The 27,752-nt window shown below is 31.9% G+C and overlaps 2 protein-coding genes across 2 annotated transcripts; one reads left to right on the top strand and one right to left on the bottom strand.

The window, feature by feature from the left end:
• Positions 1 to 9,001: 9,001 nt before the first annotated feature.
• LOC106759830 (serine hydroxymethyltransferase 7) lies at positions 9,002 to 14,453 on the top strand. Its single transcript, XM_014643177.2, has 4 exons — positions 9,002 to 10,240; positions 11,195 to 11,597; positions 13,564 to 13,656; positions 13,943 to 14,453. Exons 1-4 carry the CDS (start codon positions 9,359 to 9,361, stop codon positions 14,161 to 14,163), a joined length of 1,599 nt encoding a protein of 532 aa, XP_014498663.1. The 5' UTR covers positions 9,002 to 9,358; the 3' UTR covers positions 14,164 to 14,453.
• Positions 14,454 to 15,440: 987 nt separating this feature from the next.
• LOC106761488 lies at positions 15,441 to 17,144 on the bottom strand. Its single transcript, XM_014645043.2, has 2 exons — positions 16,477 to 17,144; positions 15,441 to 16,362 (listed from the first exon to the last, which is right to left on the bottom strand). Exons 1-2 carry the CDS (start codon positions 16,831 to 16,833, stop codon positions 15,754 to 15,756), a joined length of 966 nt encoding a protein of 321 aa, XP_014500529.1. The 5' UTR covers positions 16,834 to 17,144; the 3' UTR covers positions 15,441 to 15,753.
• Between the last annotated feature and the right edge of the window lie 10,608 nt (positions 17,145 to 27,752).

The raw sequence follows: 27,752 nt of genomic DNA on the forward strand, positions 1-27,752 counted from the left end.
AGCTAGGAAGAGAAGAGAATGAGAAAGACTGAGAACATTTGGAATGGGGAAGTGTTCTCTATTTATAAAGCTAGGAAAAAATAAAATAAATTAAAACAGACAAGTTGACTGTTTCAACCCATAAAATTTGACCGTTTCAGCACTTAAAGATTTGACTGTTGTTAATTAATAAAATATTAACATTGCACAACTTTCAATTGCAATAAAATAATAATATTTTACAACAATCCCCCACTTATTGCAAGAGAAAGTTGAAAGAAAAGAAAAGAAACTTTTTATCCTGGGTCTCATAAGATGCAATGCATCAGAGCTGGTATAGCAAGCTATATGAACCAGTCTTAGATCAAGAAACTTAACACACAGTGTAGTTGGTGTAGCAAGCTATATGAACCAAAGACACTTGACGTGTGTTAGAGGTTTATCAATCACAATACACTCCCACAATTCTTGCTGTTATCATTGTGTTGCACTAAATAGGCCATGCGCGTGCCCGGTATTCATGAGTGCTCTAGAGATCATGCCAAGATCTCATGCAAGCGACCCCACTCGACACTCATATAGGTGATTTCATCAAGTGTATGCTGCAAATCATACACCACCCATAAGGGATATGAAAATCATTAAAAACTTTGTTTAAGCTAAAATTCTTTCACCACATAGAATTTTAATGACAAAGTTTAGCCTCTCAATAATGCAGTCTCTAGCACTTTCACACACACCATAGAAAGGGACATAATTGATTAAAATCAATTTAGTGCTATCAGAACTAACAAGTGACTTGTTTTTACCCATATGAACCTTATTCATGGGATCTCCAATCACAAAGGTTGGGTTACCATCACTTGTTTGTTTGCAAGTGGCTTAAGTCTCATTCCCCTCGATGTTTCTAGAATCATTTGTCTTCCCAGGGATTTTGTCAGAGGATCCGCTAGATTCCGTTCTGACTTCAAATAATCAATAGAAATATTTCAACTCTTTAGCAGCCGCTTCACCAAATTGGTGTCTCAATTGTACATGTCTATTCTTTCCATTGTAATTCTTCTTTTTAGCTATAGCTATTGTCGATTGGCAATCACAGTGTATTGATACTAATGGGGTTGGTTTCATTCCTAGTGGAATGTTTGCTAAGTAGTTTTTCAACCACGCAGCCTCACTATCAGCCATCTCGAGAGCAACAATCTCAGATTTCATTGTTGATCTTACAATAATTGTTTGTCTGGTTGATCTTCATGTAATCGCACCACCCCCAAGTGTGAATACATAACCACTAGTGGATTTTGTCTCGTCTGGCCAGTTAACATCACTATATCCTTCTAGTACAGCGGAAATCCACTATATTCAATGGCATAATCCATTGAACCTCTTAAATATCTCAAAAGCCTAACGAGTTCATCCCAATGTTCTTGATTTGGACATTGAGTGTACCTACTCAGTCTACCTACTGCATAAACAATATCTGGTCTAAAAACCTCATCAAGTGCAGTAAGCTCCCAATTATCTGGGCATACTAAGGCTGAAATAATGATTCTCCTTTGTTTTTCACTTAGCATCATAAGGGGTACTCACTGGTTTTAAGCCATAAAACCCAAACTTCTTAAGAAGTTTCTCAATGTATTATTCTTGGGATAGTAATATACTATCTCCCTTCCTTATGATTCTAACACCTTCGATCCTAAAAATAGTTTATTTCTAGCAACAATTTCATTTTCATTCTCTATCTGACATTATTCATTCATCATTATCTAAAGTCTCATCCAAAAATATACTGAGATCAATGTGTTCTATTCATACAATAAATAACAAACAATAAATATCATTCCAAAATAATAAATCATTTACTACTATAATCCATCATTAAAATCAAATTTCCATCTAATTTAAAAACCCATTAATTTTCTTTTTGAATCAAATTAATTTCTCTTTCCAATAAATTAATTTGATTTCCAATTAATTACTAAATAAATAGTAATAACTTTATTCCCATAATTATAATTAATCTTCTCGTCTCTCTCCCTTTATAATTCATTTTCATTAATTAATATCAATAATTAATTAATTTATTTTCCATCACTTTAATTTTAGAGACATAGGATTTATTTCAAATTCTCTTATTCTTATTTTTGTTTTTGGGTTACCTCCAGCCGCTCAAGGTCAAGTCTGGGCCTAGAGGCCCAATAGTTCTAACCGCAGACCAGAAGTCCAATGTTGCTGGTTTAGAGAGCCTAACCGAGGCCCAACCCTGACTGTCACCCTGAGCCCTTGGCCGCAACTCAGCACTACCACACATGGTTGCTCCACTGGTGCAACCAACACAGCCACCACCGCGAGAAAGAAAACTTTCCAACGTGAATCAGAAAACCCAAAGAACCACCTCCAAAACGAAAACTAAAACTCCATAATCGCTAATCTTAAAAACAAAACAAGACCAAAACCCGAAAATGACCAAGAACAAGAACAAAACTCTCGACCGAGAAATTCCCCAAATCAGAAACCACCGACCCCCAAATTATAAAATTGAATACACCACGGATAAGTCCTTTAGATTGTTAGAAAAAATGCTTACAAAATCTCGAACCGCAATTTCCCGAGGCGTGTAAATTCACTGTCCTTAAGGACTTATCCGCGGTGTATTGCGCAAGTCCCCCAGGATACAACAGGAACTTCTTAGAGAAATGTCTGAGGATTTCAGAACTAGCAAGAAACTCTACTTTAATAGAGTTTATACCCAGGATAATTTGTAGAAGAGAAATAAAAATGAAACTAGGAAGAGAAGAGAATGAGAAAGACTGAGAACATTTGGAATGGGGAAGTGCTCTCTATTTATAGAGCTAGGAAAAAATAAAATAAATAAAATAAATTAAAACAGACAAGTTGACTGTTTCAACCCATAAAATTTGACCGATTCAGCACTTAAAGATTTGACTGTTGTTAATTAATAAAATATTAACGTTGCACAACTTTTAATTGCAATAAAATAATAATATTTTACAACAAAATATAACTAAATGGAAAAGTTAAGTTTAAATAATCATAAAAAGAACATCTTACAAATTGTCTTGTTATAATATCTTATATGTTTTAAATTTAGTTTTATTTCATCTCTTTAAATTAGGACCACATTTATAAATAAAAATACATTAAACTCTTTTTTTTTTTATAAGCAATGAAGAAGTGATAAAAATTACTAAGTTATTTCAATAATATATATATATATATATATATATATATATATATATATATATAGGTTTAATTATTCTGATAGTCCCTATTTTCGGTGATTTTTCTCAATTAGGTTCTTCATTTTTTCTTTTTCTCAATTGGGTCCCTATTTTTGAAAAATTGAAGCAATTAGGTCATTGTCGTTAGTTCCGTACTAACACCGTTAAAAAGGGTTACACGTGTCAGCTCGTGATTTTTTTGAATTTTTTAAATCTTTATAAAGAAATTTATACAAATTAATGTTTTTATTAGAAAAATAAAAAAATTACAAACTAACATATGACACATTTTTATTTATATAGTAGTAAAGAAATCATTTAACCTAAATAATATGAATGAGTAACCTATAAAAGTTAACATCTCAATAATAAATATTTTTGTGAAGGTAATCTACATAAGTATAGTCTCAATACTTTCTCAACCATTCATAAAAAGTTTCTAGAGTTAAATATTTCGATTTGAAATACATCATTACTAATAATTTGCTTAACANNAACAAATTTAAAGACAAAAATTTGGAAAATGTACATACCGTATTTTATTTGGGAAGGAACAAATTTTTTTAAATTTTAAAAAAAATTAGGACTAAATTGAGACAAAATAAAAATACAAAGACCAAATTAGAACAAAATAAAAATACAGGGACCAAATTGAAACAAACCCAATGACACATGGTTTGACAATGACACGTGGCACTGTCAGTGCCACCTCACACTGTCATTGCTATGTGGCATAATGTCAACTTAACACGTGGCAAATTTTATTTTTAAAAGAAAAAAAAATAAAAAATAAAAATAAAAATAAATAAAAATATATTTAAAAAATTCATAAAAACCACGAGCTGAAACGTGTCACTCTTTTTAACGGTGTTAGTACGGAAGTAATGACAGTGACCTAATTGCTTCAATTTTTCAAAAATAGGGACCCAATTGAGAAAAAGAAAAAATGAGGGACCTAATTGAAAAAAATCACCGAAAATAGGGACTATCAGAATGATTAAACCTATATATATATATTAAAAAATGTGATTCAAATTTTGACTTTAAAAAAGATTTGTTAACAAAAATATATGTATATATTTTAATACTTATTGTAGTAGGAGGAGGAGGCCGATCAGTTGGGTCTACATCGAGGAGTAGTGAGGGACTGGTCGGTCATGAGCCAAAGAAATGGTTGAGTAGTGAAGGATCGAGGAAATGAGTGTGGAAAAGAAATTAATGGCCTTAATGGGCAAATATTACAAAAAAGAAAACAGAAGATACGATGGTTACAGACAATTAATGCTAATTATTGGGCCTAACGTCTATAAATATAGACCTAACAACCAGGTAATTTACTTTTGGTCTAATAACACTCAAATTACTCCTCTAGTAACCTAGTTAACTTGAGCATCGGAGTGTCTGCTTGCAAGTCACAACCGTTCGATAGTAAAAAAGAGATCTGTGGTGGACATCAGAAGAGCGGCAGAGGGAAGAGGAAGTTAGAGCGTCCTCGGTCTCGGGACTCAACCAAAACACTTATAGTTTGAAACCATTAAGGTAAATGCACGTTCCTAAGCTTCAAGCAAGAGAAGTTGGAAACATTATATTCATTTTTTAAATGTGAGGCAGGCTAATCCAATCCACATTTTTGTGAGGCAAGTATGGAACAAGTCTAAATAGGTTGGACCGGTCTGCTATGTCACTTACAAATAATCATAAAAAGAGAAAAATAAATAAAATTGATTATTGCATTTTTTTTTTGAAATATAATACATCATTTAAATGAAATCATACATGTAATTAAGGTTGTGATAAGAATTTTTTTTTATATATCTAAGTAAATTTGATAAACATAGAATAATTTGAACTATTAAAAGATAATTATTTTTTCTTTTTGACAAAACAAAATTTTCAAATGAAACAAAATTAAAGGTCAAAGAAAATAAAAAATACAATTATTTATACTATCCATTAACCTAAAAGAGTTTATATTATTAAACACTTAAAATTAAAAATCATACATTATGTGAAAAAACAAACAATAAAACAATAAATAAAAATATTAAAAATATACGACTAATAAAATATATTATTGAAATTATTTGATTCAATGAAAATTGAATTTATATTTACTACAATGTAATACATTATTTAAACAAAAATTAAAAAGAAAAAAATGTGTAATAAAAGTTATGAGAAGAGAAAAAAAAATAGCATGTAGATCTTTATAAATTTTAAAAATTATAAATTAAACAATTGAAAAACGAATTATGTAAAAGTAGATTTATGACAATAAAAATAGAAAAAAATAGTAAATAACTTTTTTATGTTATGTAAAATTTATGGGTATTTTAATCATTTAAAATGATGATATGATATTAGTGACATTCCAATTATATGATAAAGACATACATATAATTGGAAACACAAGGAATTCAAAATTTTAAAACATGAAAAGGGTTATTCAAAATAACATGACTAAGAGAAATGAGGTCTACTGGACTAGACTGCAACACTGTCATCCCCATCAAGAGTTGTTTCCAAAGTAATATCTTCGCCATTTGCTCTCATCCAAGTGAATGATCATCGCAAAAGAAAACAACGCAAACATGACACAAACACAAGCAAACAAGGGTGAGCTAATTATATAAAAAGCATGCAATTATACCAACATGAACATACTGGATTCAACCCAAGTAAAGTATATACAAGCAAGGCAATATCTACAACACAGATCCTAGCATGTTATCTTCTAGACTTGACTCGTTTGGACTTTAGAATGATAGTCGAGCTATGACGGTTCATGCACCCGTGGTGGCTTGTGATACTTAGGCTCCCCCGCCCTGCCACACTCACGAGGTTAGTCTGTTCTGCGCCCTGGAGCATGATGGAAGCCTCCAAGACTAAGACCTTCTACTACTCCTCACCACATGGTCAGCCTTCTTTGCATGAGAAGAAAGACCATTGAAGCGTCAGGAAGACCCCCAAGACTGAGCTCCTACTTTCATTCTAAAACACTAAGAACCTCACCGAGAGATTTTACAATTAAACCACCAGTAGTAACCTTGAAACCATGTCTATTTCTTTCCTAATTCATATACCTTTGAATTATAATCAAACCACATATTTAAGTTTTAAAGATCAAGTCATATGTACCAGAACATGCTCCACAACCACTTCCAATAATCTCAAATAGACAATATTATCATGTTATCTCAATCACACTACAAAACTCTGTAATTTCTTGTAAAATAATACATTTCCAACTCGTAAAATTTAATATCATAAGTAATCTTTATTACTAATTTTTTATAAAACAATATTATTTTAATATAATTTATTATCATATTTACTCTCTTGCATCTCTTATATATAATATATTAATATAATATATCTCATACTTTCTTTTATATATAAATATTATGATAATAATTTATATCATAAATACTTCCCTACATCTTATATATCCCTATTATATTAATATAATATATATCATGCTTTCACAACTTATATTTCCATATTATATTAATATATATATATATATATATATATATATATATATATATATATATATATTATATNATATATATATATATATATATATATATATATATATATATATATATATTATATGTATCATACTTTTCTAACTTCTAACACCCCAAATTTGTGATAGGCACCTATTTAAACTTATCTAGATGAATTTTACCAATTATATCGTGCTTCTAAAGTTGTTTAGGCTTGAATTTAACTTCAAAACATCGCATCCTATGACTTATGGACTCTAATTCAATTATGTCATTTTTAATGTGTTTTTGTTCAATTTTATCTACTTAACAAGTCACAACTGACTTGTCTAAACTGTCCAAACAGACCAAATGCACTCATTACCCCAAATGCATAAAATCATCATCCAAATAGTTTACAATGTTCCTTTAATTATGAAACTGCTTGCTAAATTATTTAACACTACAAAATGCTTACTCCCAACCTCACCTCACTACCCAATTGGTCACCGGAGAGGGTTCAAATGTCTGAACACATCAGACTCACCTTCGACGCTAGCACATATGACTAGTCACATCTGACTGGACCAGGCCAGAGCTGCTCTGTGATCAGGGATGTGCCAACTCAGGTTTTTAAGTCCCCTCTTTCCTACCAACAAAGAAAGGCTCTCAACCAGTTTTAATTAATTTATTTAAGTTACCTAAACTAATTTGTTGTACTCTAGACTTCAAATGCCCAATTTTTATATTTTACTTCCTCTCACAGTAGCCTAAAACATTATCTGTGTACCTACTTACTACCCATATCAATGCCATTACAAAATCCTTACTCCAACCTTTTTCAACAAAATCAATTATAGCCAACAACTTATCAAAGTCACATGATAATCAGCATACCACAATTACACAATTTCAAAGCCTTAACAATTTATAACTCAACATATTCAAAACCAAAAATATAATATAACAATACACCAAATTTCAATTTATCAAACATGCACATCATACAACTCATAAAAAAATATAACTAGCTCCCCTTACGTGGATTCCAAGCACAACTAATTTAAGAATCCCTAACAGTACTTACGTACAGAGACAGGTTCAGCAGTACCTATAAACTACCCAATTGGTGTAAAGCGCATTTCTTTAGAACTTGATTGGACAGAAAACACTAAGAGAAACGCTTGCTAGTCACATGCAATGCCCTAGTTGGAGAAAGAGGGGAAATGACTTACACGCTAGAACGAAGAAACGTTCGGTTTAAATCGAAGCTCTCTATGTGGGGAATACTTGAGCACCTTCAAAATCAAGATTGAACGGTTATATTTTCTGAAATTCTAGAGAGAAGGCAGAGTACCAGGTTAGAATATGTTTCTAGAGAGAAGTGAAATCTTAACAAATGAAAATCTGATTTCAGAAAAGCCTCCTTCTAAAGCTAAGACACTCTTTAACTTATGGATCTGACTGTTCCAAATGTTAAGGCCTAATAGCTTTAAAATAATTTTGAGACCTTTACAATATTAAAATATTTATAAAATATACATATTCATCTTCATCAACCCCAATTTTAACCGTAAATTTAAAATATAATACATTATTCATATCCATATTACCACATCAATATCTAATCTAATCGATGCAATAATATTTTGTTAAAATCTAGATAGATTAAAACGATTTTCATAAAAAAAAACAAGTTATTTTGCTGTCCCTGTTTAAGATATATTAGACTGTAAAATATACATAAAAAGATATAATATATTTTGAAAAAGAAAATAATTTTTAAAATAACCACAAACATATATTAAAAGGTTTGAATACAGTTAAAATATGACTAAACTTTTTGAAAAAAGTATATTTTGAATGAGTAGGCACCGGTTGATAGAACAGAAGGCTTGGCAGCCATTCATGGTTGAACCATGGTCAACTTGAACATTGCCAAGTTACTAGAAATGTTGCCTAAACAGATGTCATTTGCATGGACATTATGATTCTTTAAAGCCAATGGTTCACATTTTATAAGACAAGAATATGGTTTACCTAGAAAAGTCACGAAAAATTAAACTGCCAGCTGAAAAATAAGAAAGAATATTAAGAAATAGTTGGAGGACAATGTTGTAAATGGTTGACCACAATCCAGAAGAAAATCTAAAGTGAACCTAGACATCATTGCGTCCAGGTGTGGAATCACATGGTCCCATAAAACATAGATTGTATCTGTTACTATATTAAGTATTGTAATTAAGGTTAATGTGATGCTTATTTTGATTTAATAGTTTCAAATTTCATTTTCCACGTTGAATTCCTCCATTGCTCCATCCGCATGGGCCAAACACTCTGCTCTCTCCTTAATCACATCCAGGTTCATCCACCTTCCCTTCTTTATCTACCTTTCTTTCTTTCTTTCTTCTATTCATCCTCTCATTTCACACGCACAATTTTCATCTTTCACTCTCTCCCAAATGCGTTCACTTTCTACACCAACACTCTTTTTATCGTTCCTCTGTTTTCTCTCATCCCCTGTTCCGCTGTTCCCCTGTTCTCTTTGGTCTTGTTCTTGTTCTTGTTGTACCAACCCATAGCCTCAATTCCCGTTAAAACACAAACTTTCCCCTTTCCTATTTTTTCATTTTCTCATCTCGAGTTTAACCCATGGAACCGGGTCTCTCTCTCGGGTTGAGCGCGTCGTCAACCGCGGCTCCTCTCAGCGACACCTCTGTGCCGTGGCGGTTCCGACACCTCAAAGAAGAAGAAGAGGAAGAAAACAACGGTGAGACTATTAACTTCATGGACCAGCGCGTGAAGAGGAAGATAGAAGGACACCAACAACCCTGTTTCCCTTCGAAGCGTGTGGCGATGGATTCCTCGGTGGGATGGTGGAACAAGCCACTGGAAGTGGCGGACCCCGAGATTTTCGAAATCATGGAGAAAGAAAAGCGAAGACAGTTCAGGGGAATAGAGTTGATTGCTTCGGAGAACTTCGTTTGCAGGGCAGTGATGGAAGCTTTAGGAAGCCATTTAAGCAATAAATATTCTGAGGGAATGCCTGGGGCCAAGTACTACACAGGAAATCAGTACATTGATGAGATTGAGCTTCTCTGTTGTCAGCGTGCTTTGTTGGCCTTTGACCTTCACCCTAACAATTGGGGTGTTAATGTTCAACCTTATTCTTGTACTTCTGCTAACTTTGCTGTGTACACTGGGATTTTGCATCCCGGGGATAGGATTATGGGTATGGATTCAGCCTCTGGGGGACATTTGAGTCATGGTTATTATACACAAGGGGGTAAGAAGGTTTCTGCTGCTTCTATTTTCTTCGAGACTTTGCCTTATAAGGTTAATCCTCAGAGTGGTTACATAGACTACGATAAGCTTGAGGAGAAAGCAATGGATTTTAGGCCTAAGATACTTATCTGCGGTGGGAGTTCGTACCCCAGGGAATGGGATTATGCGAGGTTCAGGCAGGTTGCTGACAAATGTGGGGCAGTGTTGATGTGTGACATGGCGCATATCAGTGGCCTTGTGGCAGCTAAGGTGCTTTTTCTGTCCGTGCTCTTGTTTCTGTTATTATTATTGATTTCATGATTGTTTACGAATTTGAAAGGTGAGTGGAGTTTTGGTTTGGTTTTTAGGAGGGCAGATGTAGTTGTTTTGTATGCTTTAGAACTAGTGGGATAGAGTTGTGTGAAACAGTTTAGTCTCCATTAGTCCTGTGCTATGAATCAAACGCTTCAGATGGAGTTTCTATACTCCTGTACTATTTTGCGCACGTACTGGAAATGAATTTGACTCCTCTGTTGTGAAGGATGGCGTGTCAGAGAGTATATAGTGCAGTTACAAGTATTAAAAGAAAATCTACAATGAGATTGTGATTACATACATGCAAATATATGAAGACTATGTATTGTTAGAATCTCAAGTGATGATTTTTAAATTAAAGTATTGTACTCTTTGTTTTAGAAGGAGCTGCATCCACTAGCAGTATGATCTAATGCAGTCTCGTATGCAGATTGCTGTTTAATTGTAGGCTTGTAGCAACTAGAACATTCCAAAAGCAAAATTACCTCCTCAGTATTTGCTTTTAACCCTATCCTCCCCTGAATATTTTTATAGTTGGAATTTGATGAAATTACTTTTGCGAATGGAAGTTCTACTGGAAATTATATGATTGTTTTCATTGATCACACTGAACTTACCCCTAGCATGTTTGATGTGGCGTGATTCATGTAACCTACCTCTAACATTTACCAAGTATTTTTTTAATCAATCACCTCCGTATATGTTCTGGATGGAAGTCAAATTGCTAGTGTGGATCTCAAAATATGCATCGATTGAAATTGTGTTTCTAGTTTTGGTTCAATTTTTCCATATATAATGCTTTTAATTGAAAAGTTGTCATGTGTGTCAACTCTACTTAGTTTGACCTTCCTTCATTTCTTAAATGGTTGTGTCAAAAGTTTTTAAGTATATTAACAGTGGCTTTTACAGGAAGTGGTCAGTCCATTTGATTACTGTGATATTGTTACTTCTACTACTCACAAAAGTCTCCGAGGTCCAAGGGGAGGTATCATCTTTTATAGAAGGGGGCCAAAACCGAGGAGGCAAGGTTTTGTGCTTAATCATGGAGACGATAGTAATTATGATTTTGAGGAGAAAATAAACTTTGCTCTGTACCCATCATTACAAGGAGGCCCTCATAATAATCATATTGCTGCTCTTGCCATAGCTTTAAAACAAGTTGCAACTCCAGAGTACAAAGTGTACATGCAGCAGGTGAAGAGAAATGCGCAGGCATTAGCATCTGCCTTGTTGAGAAGAAATTTCAGATTGGTGACAGGTGGGACCGACAATCATCTTTTGCTATGGGATCTAACAGCACTTGGTTTAATTGGTAATTCTTTTCTACCTGTCTTTTTTCATAAATTATGTTAAACTTAAAACTGAATTTGGAATTATTATTTTCGTGTTAATAATAATGAGTTATTATTTTGGCGTACTGGTGTCTGGAAATGGGAAATAATGCTAGTACAGAAGTTGCTTAACTGTCATGATTTTGTCCCTAACAATTTGTATGCTTATTTTACTTGGACATGTTATGTGTTTGGATGCAAGTTAATCTTAATTCAAATTATTATTTTATAAAAAAATCACTGGAGTCATAAAATAAAATGTTTTTGATTTTAGTTATCTTTTGTTCTTTTTCAATTGATTAAATCACAACAATGTTTTTTTGGTGTTTAGATAGACCACTGCATAATTTTCAAATTTTGTGAAGTATAGTATAATGTAGTAACACAGCTTATGTAAAATTATGGACCTCACCACTTATGTATTGAAACCAAAGCCATATGTTCAGCATCAACAATTACCAGTTGTTATCCCACTAAGTAAGCATTATAAAGATAGACTGGGAAATAATTTCGATGTAAGCTTCTTAGACTTGGCCTGTTTTCATTTAGCTACCATGTGGTTTAAACATGTCAGTATCACTCTTCTCCCCTTGATGATTGATTTTCTAGTGCATAACCATTAGGTTCTTTCAAAATTTTGAGCATGAAACAAAAGTCAAACACAAGCCACCTTTTGTTGTTATTTGTAATGTCTGTTGAGCTGGATACCAAACTTCATATGTACTTTGGATGAATGGATTGGATACTTAGTTTCTTCAGTAAGGAGGTATTTTCTAATTTAATCTCCTTAGTTTCTGTCTGTTAGGGAATGGAGAGTATACGAGAGAAGAAGAAAACATTAATAGCCTAACTGCCTTGGCAGTTAGGAAAGGCGGGAAAGGGGATTGTATAAATAGAATTCTTGTATTGTTTTAGTTACGTTTTGACAGTTATAGACTTTGACAAGAGCATTTGATCCTGTGGGGGAGGTTAGGCGCCCAATTGAGTGTTTGTGCAGTGTTTCTGGCCTAGTTGAATACAAAGAATCCCATTCTTTTGTTATCTGTGTGTGATTACAGAGTGTGTGAGGGTCTGTGACTGTCACAGTAACTAAGATAGGTTAGGATAATATTTAAGACACACTAATAAGTTAAGGCCAAGAGACTTGATGGGTTAAAACCTTAAGATGAAAAATATGTTTGAAGAGGGGTTGGCTTGCAAGTTGTACATGAATGATTCAGGAACCGGTTACGTTGAAGAGAAGAAAAAAATGGAGAAAATGCTGATATTCATGCGTAAGATTTCCGAATTGGCCAAGGGTTAAAATGGTTGTATTAAAAGTTTGTCCATTTTGAACTTATAGGATGTGCATGGTTTTTGCTATATCAGCTGCTTTGATAATCAGGCCATCCTTTGTATTTTTTTTCCCTTGCTTTCTGATCAAGATATCTTGTCAGCGCAAGGCCATGCATAGATTGAACCCTTTAAAGTGAATAGATGTGTAAGGGGAGAAAGTAAAGGTGTTTCCACTGTAATTGGTAGTTTTGAAGTATCCCATAAACTTAAATTACTTTAAATTAATGGTAGATATACCCATACTTTCTCACCTACTGATTTACTCACTCTAGAATAGCTAAGTTCGCCGTGTAAGTTTGTCCTTGTAGTTGTGAGCTATGTCTTGGATTCTAAATATATTAACTTAGATTGTGTTTTAAATAAATCATGATGACCAGATTTAGCATATGTTGCATGGAATTGCGGCTTGAATTTAATATTATGTTTTCTTTACAAAGTCAAGATATTTGCTTTGAGAATATGTCTCCATTTTAATTTTTTTACCTGTAACTGGATGTATGTATTGTTGAAACTCCTATGGAGTTTGGTTATGATATTTCCCGTTTTCTTACAACTTATATCTTTTAAATTTGACATGAATACGATCTTATATAATTTTACTCTGTATTACAGACAGAAACTATGAAAAGGTCTGCGAGGCGTGTCACATCACTCTCAATAAATGTGCCATTTATGGTTCCATTTCTACTGGAGGAGTGAGAATTGGTGAGTACCTACGAACTTGTAAAGTTATGGTATTAGTATAACACTAGAGTTTCAATCTACTCAGTATCTCCTGTAGTGTTCAATATCATATAATTTGTTTAGTATTTAAGTTTAGGACTGTTTTAAGAAGCTAGACTTCCATGAGAACACAAATAATCAATTCAAGTATTAAATTTTCCATTAAATTAATTGGTAAAAAGAAAGAAATGCGCATTTATTATCATGTCTATTGTCTACTACTTATTCTATGATTTTTGTTTTCTAAGTTCATCTCATTGGAATTCAGGTACTCCTGCAATGACATCAAGAGGCTGTTTGGAAGAAGATTTTGAGACCATAGCTGATTTTCTTCTTAGGGCGGCTCACATTACCAGCATGGTGCAAAGGGAACATGGGAAATCATGTAAAGATTTTCTCAAGGGTCTTGAGAATAATAAAGATATTTCTGAGCTGAGAAATCGGGTTGAGACATTTAGTTCCCAGTTTGCAATGCCAGGATTCGATTGATTTGAAATTGTAGACCTGGCATCGGTATGAAGCGTCTTGGCTTATACCATCTTTTTAATTTTTTTTGCATAGTGACCATAGATTTTTTTTCCCTATTTATTGTGTTTATAAAATTAGTTGTTAGTTTATGTAAATTAAGTATGAAACTGGAAGACATATCCTCATACCATACTTCACATTCACACCACTTCACATCTGCCAACCTTGTTCTAGGTTGATACCTCTTTGTTTGACATGAAGAAACTTATTAAAAGGAAATTATATAAAGAAATGTTAATATTCATGATGAATTATTTTACAGGCTGTCACTGAATATGCTTTTGAATGCATAGGTTAGATAGGTATATATATATAGAGAGAGAGATTAAAATATGGGAACAGTACGTAATATCTCAGCAGCAGCAGCAAAGATTAATGAGAAGGTGTGATTTGAGTGTGCAGTAAGCACTGTACGTTTAACCATTGCTTTAAACACAAAATCTGGCCGTCTGGCATGAGGCATGCTGGATGATATCCAATATATATTAGTCTTGGTTTTGTTTTTTTGTCTGTGTCTTGTGTGTGCACTTTAAATGTTATTTTATTTATTGTTTGGTTTTAGAGCATCATTGATGTGGAACCCTTGTGAGGAGGCAAGGCATGAATTTGCGGCAAGGGACAAAAAGCATGAGATACGGTTAGAAGTGAGAAAGTGACCGCTGAAATTTTTGTGACATATTAAACACCCCAAGACCCCAAAAAGGGGAGGTTGAAAATTTTTGAAACAGAACAAAATTGTGAGAGAGAGAGAGAGAGGCAATGAGAGAATGTGGTGAGACGAAGTTTTCATCATCATCACCTCCATTGCTTTCAAAGTGAACCGAATCAGACAAAAGCTTCCCAAGAGCAAAAGAAGCTGCCTTTTGACGTTAAAGCAGTCCAGGAATCTCAGAGTGCTTCTTTTCTCTACAGTCCTAAACCTCTCTTTCCATTATTCTTTCAGGACTATAACCGAATGATTAGTCATTTTCCGTGTCTTCTTTCAAATTCAATCTTAAATAAAACAGACCTAATAATAATAATAATCAAGGCTGCTATAGAAAACTATTTTAAAATTATAACATACACACTACTGTCACTGTGTGCAGTTATCAGTGTCTAACTTTCTCTTTTTTTTAACCCTTCTATTCTTTTGTCTTTTTCCTCCGGAGGAATCGAAGTTTCTTTTTTCCCAAACTTATTATCTCTAATGCAAGAAGAATAGTAATTTCATTCATTCATTAATCCGTATGCGAATGTTGTTTTCAAACCCAGAACCACATTCAATTCGAGAGAACCTTCTTTACATGCTTCTGCGGGCAAGAAAAAGACTTTGTGAAAAACAAAAGAAAGACCCCCAAGTGATAATAGTAATTATAATATTAATAATAAAATTTTAAAAAAGGGTTAATAAAAAGTACAAGAACCCCATCAACTATTCCTCTACCTTGTCTTTGTTTCTATTTTCTTTTTTTTTTTTGTTCTGTTTTTTGTTTTTTCCTTGCAGCAAGCAGATACCTACTGGCTATTTCAATTCCTGAATTCTCCTCCAAATTTGTTTCAGTCACTCAGTTACCTATGACTGCAAAAGTCTAACAACCTCTTCCTCCCTTCAACAATCTCGTCAAAGAAATCATCCAGCTGAGCAACAATGTTGTCTGCCCCAGATCTGAGAACCCCAAAACACGCTCTCACATTCTCCACTCTCTCCCTGATAGCAACCTCACTCTCCCACTCCACTCCCTGCGACCCTCTCCTCTCCAACTCCCCCCTCAGCTCTTCCATCGCCACCTTCGACCTCCGAAACTCGTGCAGCAGCATTCCCTGCGCCCCACCCATGTGCCCGATCTCCGCCGCCACCCGCTGCTGCAACCTCGCCGTCGACATCATGAACGCCGATCCCAGAAACAAACACCCCTCGTAACCGCCAAGCACGAAATCCGAGGACTCCCCCCAACAGTAAACCAGCCCGTACAGCAGAATCATGAGCAGCAACGAACTCACGTTCCTCATTGCATACAGCACCCCTCTGAACCCGTTGAACCCGTTCAGCTTCGACTCGATCGAGACCCTCTCCTCGAACCGCAGCGACAGGGGCTGAATCCGCGTCTCCATCAACGCCCTATTCTCCTCCTCCAACCCTACCGCCTCTCTCCGGCACCCCGATATCGCCCTCATAACCTGTTCCAAAAAAACTCCACCTTTAACAAAACATTCTAATTGCCTTCAAAATGTCGCAAAGAAAAAACACCGGACCAAGTTAACAGGAAATGAAAATTGAAAACGGACGCTGACCTGGCGAGAGAGTTGGGGGGTGATGTGGCGGTGTGAATCGAGGGAGGCGGTGATGGTGAGCGCGGCGGAGTAGTAGTTTTCTATGCCGGAAATGCCTGACTTGATGACGTGACAGGCTTCCCAGAGTTTGGAGCTTTCGTCCATGTACTCGTCTAGCCACTTGTCGCCGACGGGAAGGTGGAGCTTTTGGACGAGAAGGGTCAATTGGGTGTGGAAGGATCGAAGGAGAGAGAGTGTTCTTTGGATGAATTGGATTGACATGAAGTTGGTGGTAAGGAAGACTCGCTCTAGATCGTCGATTCCTCGCGTGAGGAAGGAGTAGAAGCCGTTGACGGAGTTGGTGGAGGAGGGATCCATTTTAAGTTTGGAATTATGAATGAATGGGGAAAGATAAGAAGAAGAAGAAGGAGAAGTGGAAGGGAGAGGTGGATGTGGGAATGGGGTAGATATTTAAATTGAGAGAGAGTGGAAGAAGAGGAGGAGGCATAAGAGGGGAATGGAAAAGAAAGAGGACCCAAAAAGTGAAAAGAATGGAAGAATGGAATATCTTGGAAGCTCAGGTTTCTAAGGTTGAAAAGGATTGTTGGGAGCAATGATGGGTGTTTCCTACAGAGGGGAAAGGATGATTGGTAATATGCCATTTTCATTGTTTAATGGACACAAAGCAACACACCAGGTAAAAATAAATTAAATCAAATCAAAATAAAACCCTTTCCAATTTGTAAATAAAAGAATAAATATTATTAACATTTATCATGAGAATTGGAAGTGAGTGAGATTTTGATATTTTATTGATTGAGATTTTGGTGGGTGGGGTGATGCACGGTTTGACTGGATTGACTGAGTTGTTTGTCTAAACACGAGTTTTGCCTTCTATACAGGTTATGTTTTTGGCTTATTCTTTCCTCAATTTCTTCCTCGAGCTATGAAATGTGGTGGCTCTTGTTCAACTCATTTCTATTGAAATTTGGAGTTTTGTTTTTCCAAAAAGAAGAACTGGTGTATGTAGTGGAATGATGAGGCTGCTTGTACTTATGTGTTTCGTAATCTTCTACCATGCATAAAATCAGTCTTTTGAGGCCATATGTGCTCTTTACCACTTTTCATTATAGTTACTTACTACTACAAGTATTTCACTACCTTAGTTTTATGACAAAAAAATAATAATAATGATGATGATGATTCCTCACACTTTCCTCTTAATCCCCTGTCTTGAGCATTATATTTAATTCCGAAGGCTAATTCTAAAGGTGCTTAATCCAAATCTGAACTGGGTGAATGAAGGTACTACTACTAAGAAATAATAATAATAATAATAATAATAATAATAATAATACATATCCCTGCCATTGATTGAGTAGGCCTTACTACCCATCAAGAGACAGATGTATGGGTATAAAAAAGGGAAAAGATTTTGAGCTGCATAGCTTCATGATTGTTGAGTATTGCAACTGGGTCCCATTATATGTGCATCATACCGAATGGGTTTGAATTGATTGATCGTATTTAGTCACTAATTGAACAACACCAAATGCTTGCTTTCCTTTATTCTATCCGTATATTAAATACCCTAATTCTTATTTTACATATTTTAATTTTGATGTGGGAAATGGGGACCATTACCCAGCAATCTAAATTATGCATTGGGTAATGTAACATGTTATTAAATTTGGTTGAGAGGAGTGCTCGTGGGTTTTCGGAGAATGGGACATCTTAGAAGCATGTTGGTCTTCAAAGATTTCATTGGAGATAGCTAAAGAAGAGATTGCACAAGAAATAACACTAATATGGACACTCCTCACACCAAACCTAACATGAGGTCACAAACCCTCCCCCTTTTTTATTTTCTTATACATTCTTCACTAACCATACTAATCTCATCTTCTTAGTCAAAATCTCTACGCTCTTTCCAATTATCTTTCATTCATCTTCAAATTTCTAGCAAGTCAAAACGTCAGTGTAAATCTTATATAAAAGTTAAATATTGTATAAGAATATTTATAATTTTATTCTTTAGTTTTATGTTTAAATAAGAGATTTCAACAATTTAAAAAAAATTGAAATATCTAATATTTAAATTTAAATTTTTTTTCTACTTTTTAAATTGTTTAGTTGAATATAGTAAATGAAATATTATGGTTTTTATTTTATTTGTTTGAATTCAATAATTGTTTAAAACTTATTATGGATTATTGTTTGATATTTTTAAAAAGTGAATCTGAAAATGATTGACTTTGATCCTCGGTATCTTTATTCATGAAAAATCAGGAATCACGTAGTTCTAATAAAAAAAAGGCTTGATTTAACAAAATTGACATTTTTTTGTTTTAAATATTTTGTACTTTTTTATTTCAAGAATGAGAGGAAAAGGAAATAAACCAACCTGGTCGATGCATATTTATATTCCAAAAATTACAATTTTAAAAAAACATTATTTGTGTGCAATAAAAAAATAATATCTTTGGAAAAAAAAATTCAAAATATAATAAAAAGAGAAAAATAAGGGTGTAAGATGACATACCTTTTGAGCTTTTGGTACTCCCTTAGTTCTTACTTGGTGGTTGTCATTGATAGAATCCTTTTACGTAAGAATTCTCATTCACTCTTTCCATCTATTATTTCTGAGTATCTCCCTCTATTTTCTTCGTCCCCTTTTTCTACTACAAGGTGCATATTTATATACACAAAGTGTAATATTATGGTAATCTTGTTTTAATTGTGAACTATTTGACAGTGAATAAAATAACGAAAGAAATGGTCTTGATTTAAAGATAAACAAAATCAAATAACATTCAAGACATTGATTATAATTATTCTTAGAAAATTTTTCCATTGATTATAATTATTGTCAGAAAATTTGTCCATTTTTAAAAATCATATTTTTCTTTTTGAAAAGAAACTGACGGAGCAAATTATATCAATATATTATTTTAATTATTGTTTATAATTATTGGCATAATATTGATTCAAATTATTACTATATTAAACTAATATTTCAAAATTACGTATACATTTTTTTAAGGAAATTTATTTTATTTTTTCTTCCTTTTTTCTTTACCTACCATTAATTATTATCCTCTTATTCTTTATTTTTATTTATTTACTTACCCGGACGAAATTGGGTGTTGACAAACTCAAACTTCAAAACAAACTAATTGGCTTGTCTTTCAATCTAAACTAATTCAGCTTTACATCGGTCCATATCAACTCACCTTGATCTTCATCTCAATTTGACCTTTAGCTAGAGCCTACTTGATTCAACCTTTGGTCTGGGCCGACTTAGTTCAACCATCGACTCGAGCCAACTCAGCTTGATCTTCAGTCCCAACCTACTCAACTCAACCTTCAATCCAACCAACTCGGCTCTTCCTTTGGCCTAAACCAACTTGACTTGACTTTTGACACTGGTTGACTCGAGTTGACCTTCGATTCAAGCATACTTGACTCAATTGTCAACTTTGATCAACTCGGTTTGCATAGATTGACTTGGCTTGACCATCGACATGGACCGACTTGGCTTAACCACCAACTCGGGCTGAATCGACTCAACTTTTAACCCAGAGCAAATCAACTCAACCTTCAAACCAAACTGACTCGGCTCGACCTTTATTCCGAGCTTAATCAAGTTGACTTTCGACCCGAGCTGAATCGGGTCAAACTTTAGCTCGGGCTAACTCGGGTCGAACTTTAGCCCGAGCTGACTCGGGTTAACCTTTGACCAGGACCAACTCGACTTAACCTTCGATCCCGACCGACATGACTCAACCTTCAACCTATGTCGACTCAGCTTGACCTTCTATCGAGGTATACTTAGCTAAACCTTTTGCCTAGGTTAATTCAACTCGACCTATATCTTGGCTCAACCTTCGAATTATAATGACTTGCCTTGACCTTCAATTTAGATTTACTTGGTTCGATCTTCGTCTCGAGTCAACTCAGCTCAACCTTCATGAGTGGAGTAACAATGAAGTGAAAGATAGTGCAAATTTCAAATTTCTTATAAAGCGTTTGAAATTATTATATTTTATTCATTTGAAATATGTACTAAATTTTTTTAAATTTGATTTTTTTTCTAATTACTTTATCCAAACAAGTCATTTGAATGTAAAAAGTCTTAGATTGTTCAAATAAATGAATTATCTTTTTAAATTATCTTATCCAAACATAACATTAAGGTTTTGATTTTAAAGGTATTGTATATGAACTGAGCTGATATTTCATTGATGATATATTTCTCTAATTAACATTCTCCTTCCTTATATATATTTATTTATATATTTAGTTTTAAATTTGCTATCATAGTATATAAATAACCTTTAAAATAAGGAGTAATTTTGTTTTCAATGATTTTATACAACTTGTATGTTACATCATAAATCACTCAGTACTAAAAGCCTGAAAGCTAATTGATCCTTCTGATGTATGAAGATGAATGTACTTGTCACTTGCAAATTCTCATGTTTGCATTCAAATCAACAAAATTCCAAAGGATATCTAAAACAAACAGTAGGCTAGAATCCATATATGTTATGAATGTGATAATTTGTTATAAAATAATGATGTCGGAATAAAATGAGTAGCCATTTAATCATAAAGAAGTGTTTTTGTGGAATCTTTCTCTATTATGAGTTGTTGTTTACTCAAGATCGAAGAAAAATTTACATAGAGAAGACTCTCTAATACTTAATATAAGTTTGTTACAAAAGGTAAAAAAAAAATGTTAAATGATTATAAAAGAATTTAAATTTATTCATGAAATTAATTGAACCCAAACTTGTAATCAATTCAATTCATGAGTTGTTAGTGTGTGTATAACTATATTCAATTCTTGTTAATTTTTCTGAACAAACAAATTATATCACACCATATAATTTGTTTGTGCATAACAAGTATTATATCAATTTTTTTTACTATGATTTAATATTATTTAAAATTTTTTTTAGAAATAGAAAAAATATATTTTTGTTAGATTATAAGCATATGGAGGAGTAAAGGGTTAGATTAAGGAAGGTTCCCATTCCTGCGTGCGAAACAAAAGAAGAGAAGAGAATCGAAAGAGTGCTTAGTCAAAAGGAGTAGTTGCGGATATAGGATCTGATGGTGGGCAAGGGCTTGTTTGTTCCTCTATGGAAAACCTTCCATTTCCTCTATCAATCAAAATAACTTAAAACAACAAAGCCTACTACTACTTATTGCCATTCCTTTAAGTGTCCCATGCTTCAAGGAATACCCAAACCTAATTAATCTAACCACAAATTAACATTTGTTGCAATCTTATGCTGCTGGGTCCCTTCATTCAACGCTTCGATTTCAATCTCCAAATCTCTTTCATCTTCATCATCATTTTTACCTCCATACCTTCAAACAATCATTCAAATTTAACCATGTGCTCCTTCTGTTCTAGTTTTAATTTTATCAAAATATTATAAAAATGTTCTTTTTCATTTTAATTTTAATACGTTCTTAAAAATATTTTTTAACCAGATAGGATGTGGTGTAGCTGGGTAACCCTAACCCTAACCCTACAGGTTCGTTATGACATTAATTCCCAATTTAATTGAGTTTGGAGGGGACCACTGATACTTTTTTTTTGACAAGAGAATTTCTGCAAAAGCCCACTTTTTATCAGGACAAAAGAAACCCTAAAATGCCTGCAAATTTGTGCTTCTGCATCACTTTCAACTATTTATATAGATAAGCATACCATAATGTGGGTCTTCATTAATCACTCCAGTTTCTGCTAAATTATTCTCTAGTTTTCTCTTTTCTTTTTTCTGCTCCTGGGAATATCTTTCTTCTTATTCTGATGTGTTTATCATAGAACTTAATTCAGTTAAAGGTAAACTTTAAAAGATTTAAATCCAAGTTGCAAGAAAACTACACAAATCCAACCTTCTTTTTGAAATAACATTTAGTTTAGAATTTTGCATATTTAAGCAGGGCAAGTTACTTTAAACAAGAATACTGATTTAACTTTAAAAATAACTTGATAATAATTAAAATTCATTATTATTTTTTTAAATATTCCTCAAATAAGTTAATAGATATATAGATTTATAAGTCAGAACAAATTATAGTTTCAAATCAGGAAGCCACCTATGATACCTAATTTCCAATAATCTATTCTATATATAAAGTTTAATTGTATTAATTTAATCTTTATACATGTATACTTATTATGTTTTAATATCTGCATCTATAAATTATTCAATTTATTTTATTTCTAACATCTGAGAAGTAGGGATAGTTTCGCATATAAAATCTGATATATTCGCGAATATTTACTATCACGGCTAATAAATATTTTAATACCTGTTTATAAATGGATTAAGTTTGGATATTGATATTTATTATTAAAAGAAGTAAAAATAAAAATTTAATTTATATTTTATTATGTTAAATTTAATTAAAATTAAAATTAATTATATTTTACAAGGTTAAATTTAATTAAAATTAAATTTTAAGATATATTTAATTTAATTTATATTATATTTTATATATTTTTGGTAATTCTATTTAAATTTTATTTAATAATTTATAACAATATATATTTTTTTTAAATATTTATCAGTATCCGTAAATATCCACAAGTATCTGCGGGTTTTAAAATATTTACAGATATTTTTTAAGTGAATATCCGTGCAGGTAACTGGTCGGGTAGTAGGTGTAATTTTTTTTTGTCAAATCGGATTGCGGGTAGACACTATTCATACCTGATCCGACCCGTTGTAATCCCTACTCAAAACTGACAAAATTATATCATATATAATTCTTTAATTTTTATTATTAAATATAGAAGTGTTTCAAAAATAATAATTTTTCTTACTTAACATTTATATTTGACTTACTTACAATATGAAAAATAATAGTTTTCATTACTTAAAAAAAATCATTTGAATTAGAATAAACACCTTCCAACAACTGACAAATTCATAAGTCCTCATAAGTCTTAAAGATTTATAATACATATTCAAACAAAATTAAATCTCAAACTAAACAAGTTAAGAAATTCATTTTGTTTAACTAATCAAATTAAAGATAGAACTTTGCTATGACCAAGAAACATTAATACAAAATAGGCTTTTTACCTCTATTGTAATTCAGACGTAATTACCTAATTGTGAGAGACATAAATTTATGTTCGTTACAACAATAATAGAAGAAAAAAAAAACAGATTTACACCAATTTTTTTCTTCTTTTTCCTTTTTATCTCCTCCTCTTTCTTCTTCTCCTTTTCTTCTTTGTCTAATAAACCTAAAATTTCATAGACATAAAACATCTAATAAATCTAAAATTAATCAAACATCTAATATAAACCAAAATTCATAAAATTCAAGTTCAAGATAAAAAAAGGAGAACATTCATGCAAAACAATGATTAAGTTAATGAAAAACAGTAACACACCTACACTATAGAGATAGAGGATACAAAACTAACCTCAATGCAGAAAAATATTCGAAGAGAAAGAAATTTCTCAAAGCTTCACGCACGAAAATGCCTCCAAACATGCTTTTTAGTTATAAATGACTGTTCAAACACCCTCACAAAATTTGTCGTCATTAATAGTGTTGTTTGCACAATGAAGAAAGTGCTATCTGTTTGGCTTTGCAAGTTCTTTTTTTTAAGTTTTATATCTAATCTATTGTGGTCAAACATAAACTTATATCTAACCAATAACTAATCAAATGTAAATTTACTTATGACCTATAGGATCAAATATAAATTTTGAAATTTATATCTAACCCCTATAAGTGAGACATAAATTTTGATTAATTAACTTTAAAATTATCACCGTATATTTTTCATCTCTAATGTCAATGGATCAAACATAAAACATAAATTATAACAACGCGAAAGGCAATTATTAAATTAGTAAAAAGAAAATAACAAACTATCTAGAAAAAAAAAATATTTATTCTGATTTGAAAACTAATTGACTAGAAAGAATAGTCAACTCACGAACCACTCAAAGGCAAAGTAATAATTTAAAAGAAATGTTGGAAGAGAGAAAACTTGGAAAGAAAAAGAAATTTACATATAGCAAAAAGTGAAAGAGGTTTATTATAGGTAAATATTTGAATGATTTTAGTCTATAGACATGCTATTTAATCTATTTTACTCCCAACATTTTGATTAGAAAAAGTAAAATATATTACAAGGTTACGTGTAGAAACTAAAATGAGTAATTTTAAGTTAAGGAGCAATAAAAGTATGCAAGTATAAGAATTTATTAAATTAAACTATATTAAGGTTTAGAAAAATCTAATTGATTTAAGGTTATAAAGTTTAAAAATACTTATATTCTTGCAAACTACTTAAGGTGTTAAATAATTTTTAAGATTATATATGAAAATATTTAACATTTTCTTTAAGTTTCTACTAAATAAAGATGATTGTCTCAAGAATAATTTGTTATTTTATAATCTTGATGTTCACTTTTTGTTGTAATTGTTTTTGTTTATACTCTTCTCTCTCTTCTTCACCTATATATATTTAGCTTTTGTCCATATTAATAAAATAAGGGAGTATATATTGAGATTTTTCTCTATTCTTCGTTTACTTCTTTTCTTTGTTATGATATCAAGAACATATTTTTTTCTTCTCTTCCGTCACACTCCTCTAGTTGTGGCTTCTTTGCAACCATGAGTAGCGACAGTCATTCATCTTTTAATGTTTATAATTTTCTATATTTACATCCAAATGAAACTTCTACTATGCTCTTGTATCCCCTTCCTTGATTCTATGAATTATTATTCTTGGAGCAAATTTATGATTACTGTTCTTAGTGCCAAAAATAAGGTGGAATTCATCAATGGTAGTGCTCCACGACCATCATTGATCGGACATATGGTGCATGGATACATTGTAATAATATGATCGTTTATTGACTCATTCATTCTGTCTCCTCCTCGATTTGCCAAAATATACATTGGATGGATTGTGTTGAGAATATCTAACATGATCTTAAATCTCGTTATTCTTAGGATGATCTTTTTCATATTTTCGCTCTATGCAAATTTTCATAATTTACAGAAAATATGACATGTGATTAGTGAAATATATCTTGTTCAATTATAATTTTTTTATTTTAAAAACTAAAGTACAAAAGAAATAATTTAAGGAAAATGAAGATAACATGACAACTATATTTTGATATTACTCACTCATGCGAGCTTTTAAACATTCTCAATATTAAATCAAAGGTCCATTGGTGACCTTACTTTGATATTGGAACTGCAGGTTCATTTTATAGTTTAACTTAATTATCTAGATTACGATGGACTCGATGTCAATCCGAAACATATAATATATTTCTATAAAACATATAATTATTAATTATTTAAAATACAAATCAACATTTATGTTAAACGAGATGAATTGATAAAAGATAATATTCAATGTTCGAAAAATTAAGGTTTAGTAAATATTAATTAACTTGGATAATCATTTTTATATTTTTTTTCCCAATAATTAGTGTTGAAAAAAGTGCGAACAAAAGGAATCGATGTTATATCAAAGCAAAAGTATGTATTAAGTGTACCAAAACACCGATTCTTTTAAAACTGAACGCAGTAGAATACGATTACAATATAAAAGCCAATATTATTATTATTTATTTAAATATATTGGGCTAGTAGATTTTAGTTAAGTTATTTATTTTTTAATTTTTGAAGAAATGGTAGTAGAAGTATTGAAAATGAAATTGAATGTGAGAGGTTGCTAAAACTGGGACGAAGTTGTTTTCATGATTGTTAATGATTTGTGGTTCTCTTTTCACTTATTTTTGTTTAGGTTGGTCGAAAAAGAAAAGAAAAGCCAAAATGATTGCTTGAGTAGGACTGATAATAGGAGCTTGACACCTCCCTTTGTAGCACCATCAAATCATCATCCTCACTCTATTATTTCGTTTCTTCAACAAACTAATTAAGATATATGTATCTTTTGAGCATATATATCATTATTAACGGCTATAGAATTCAAATTAAAATTAGATCATACACAAGTTAATAGTTAGAGATTAAGTTTTCTTAGACCTAGGATTTATAGATTTATTCCATATTAAGTTTTCTTAACCTGATTAATTACCTCTAATATTTTGTTATTTGGTGTAGATTACGTTTAAGACCATGTTATTTATTTGGATGTCCATGACTTTCTTTTTATGTGGACATGTTAATCAAGGTTTTTTTCTTCTTAGTTCTCTAAGTGTCTCAATTATCCCATCTTCTAGTGATATGTTTGGTCGATGTGTTCTTTGTTTAGATCCTTTACTACAAGTAATATAATATTATAATTCAAACTATCTATTCTTTAATGTGGAGTGATATATTGATGAATTAAATATGTTTTTCTTTTTCAAACTATTATGAAAAAAAATTGTGTTTAGTTTCTAAACTAAATTATGAAGCATTTAAGTGTTAGCTCATCAATATTAAAATTTAAATAGAAGTAGAAAATCTTTGTATTGTATTGATTAGATATGAAATGTGAGACTTCCAATAGCACAAAATCTAGGTCTTTAATTTTAGTTTACTAATACTTTTGGAATCTTTAATTTGACCTTTATAAATCATGAGAAAAAACAATGAAATATATTTTAATAAATTAAGAAAAAAAGACAAAATATATTAATTAAATGTGGAATATTTAATTATAATGAAATTATCGTGTATATATATATATATATATATATATATATATATATATATATATGTGTGTGTGTGTGTGTGTGTGTGTGTGTGTGTGTGTTGTGTGATATAAAATAAATAAATAAATAAATAAATAAAGGTGTTCTTATGAAGTTTATATAGATTTTGGATTACTTAATACTTTAAAATTAATTTCATATTTTCAGTTTAATTGACGAGCTTCTTTTTCTGAATATGTAATGGGGCATTTGGTAGCATGATTAAATTTTGACATAAGTACTTGAAATAAGATTCGAATTTTCGAACTTCGAGTCTTAAGTGCCTCCAAATGTACTTTAGCATTTATTCATCACATGACTCATTTTAATATAATTATTATTATTTTTTTCAAAATGAAATAATGATAAAGGGCAATTTTGTATTTGTAAGAGGAAGAATGAGAAACAGAAGAAACTTATTCCCAATCCCCTCTGAGAAAAGGAAAAAAAGAAATCTAAAGTTAAGTTAAAGGTGTAATATGTAGCTAACATCATGGGCAAAAAGGACCCACAAACTAAACAACTCCATCATAATTATATTCTCAACCTTCTAAAGTAAATATTTCTTTTTCGCCCACCTAATCACTT

Source organism: Vigna radiata, chromosome 5 (assembly GCF_000741045.1).
Source record: "Vigna radiata var. radiata cultivar VC1973A chromosome 5, Vradiata_ver6, whole genome shotgun sequence".
Taxonomy (NCBI): domain Eukaryota; kingdom Viridiplantae; phylum Streptophyta; class Magnoliopsida; order Fabales; family Fabaceae; genus Vigna; species Vigna radiata.

What these genes read in the sequence shown, in the direction of transcription:
- LOC106759830 (XM_014643177.2), top strand. Translation starts at nt 9,359, where the DNA reads ATGGAACCGGGTCTCTCTCTCGGGTTGAGCGCGTCGTCAACCGCGGCT. An exon ending in GTGGCCTTGTGGCAGCTAAG is followed by an intron (nt 10,241 to 11,194) that starts GTGCTTTTTCTG and finishes TGGCTTTTACAG; the next exon opens with GAAGTGGTCAGTCCATTTGA. An exon ending in AACAGCACTTGGTTTAATTG is followed by an intron (nt 11,598 to 13,563) that starts GTAATTCTTTTC and finishes TCTGTATTACAG; the next exon opens with ACAGAAACTATGAAAAGGTC.
- LOC106761488 (XM_014645043.2), bottom strand. Translation starts at nt 16,833, where the DNA reads ATGGATCCCTCCTCCACCAACTCCGTCAACGGCTTCTACTCCTTCCTC. An exon ending in CCCCCCAACTCTCTCGCCAG is followed by an intron (nt 16,363 to 16,476) that starts GTCAGCGTCCGT and finishes TTTTTGGAACAG; the next exon opens with GTTATGAGGGCGATATCGGG.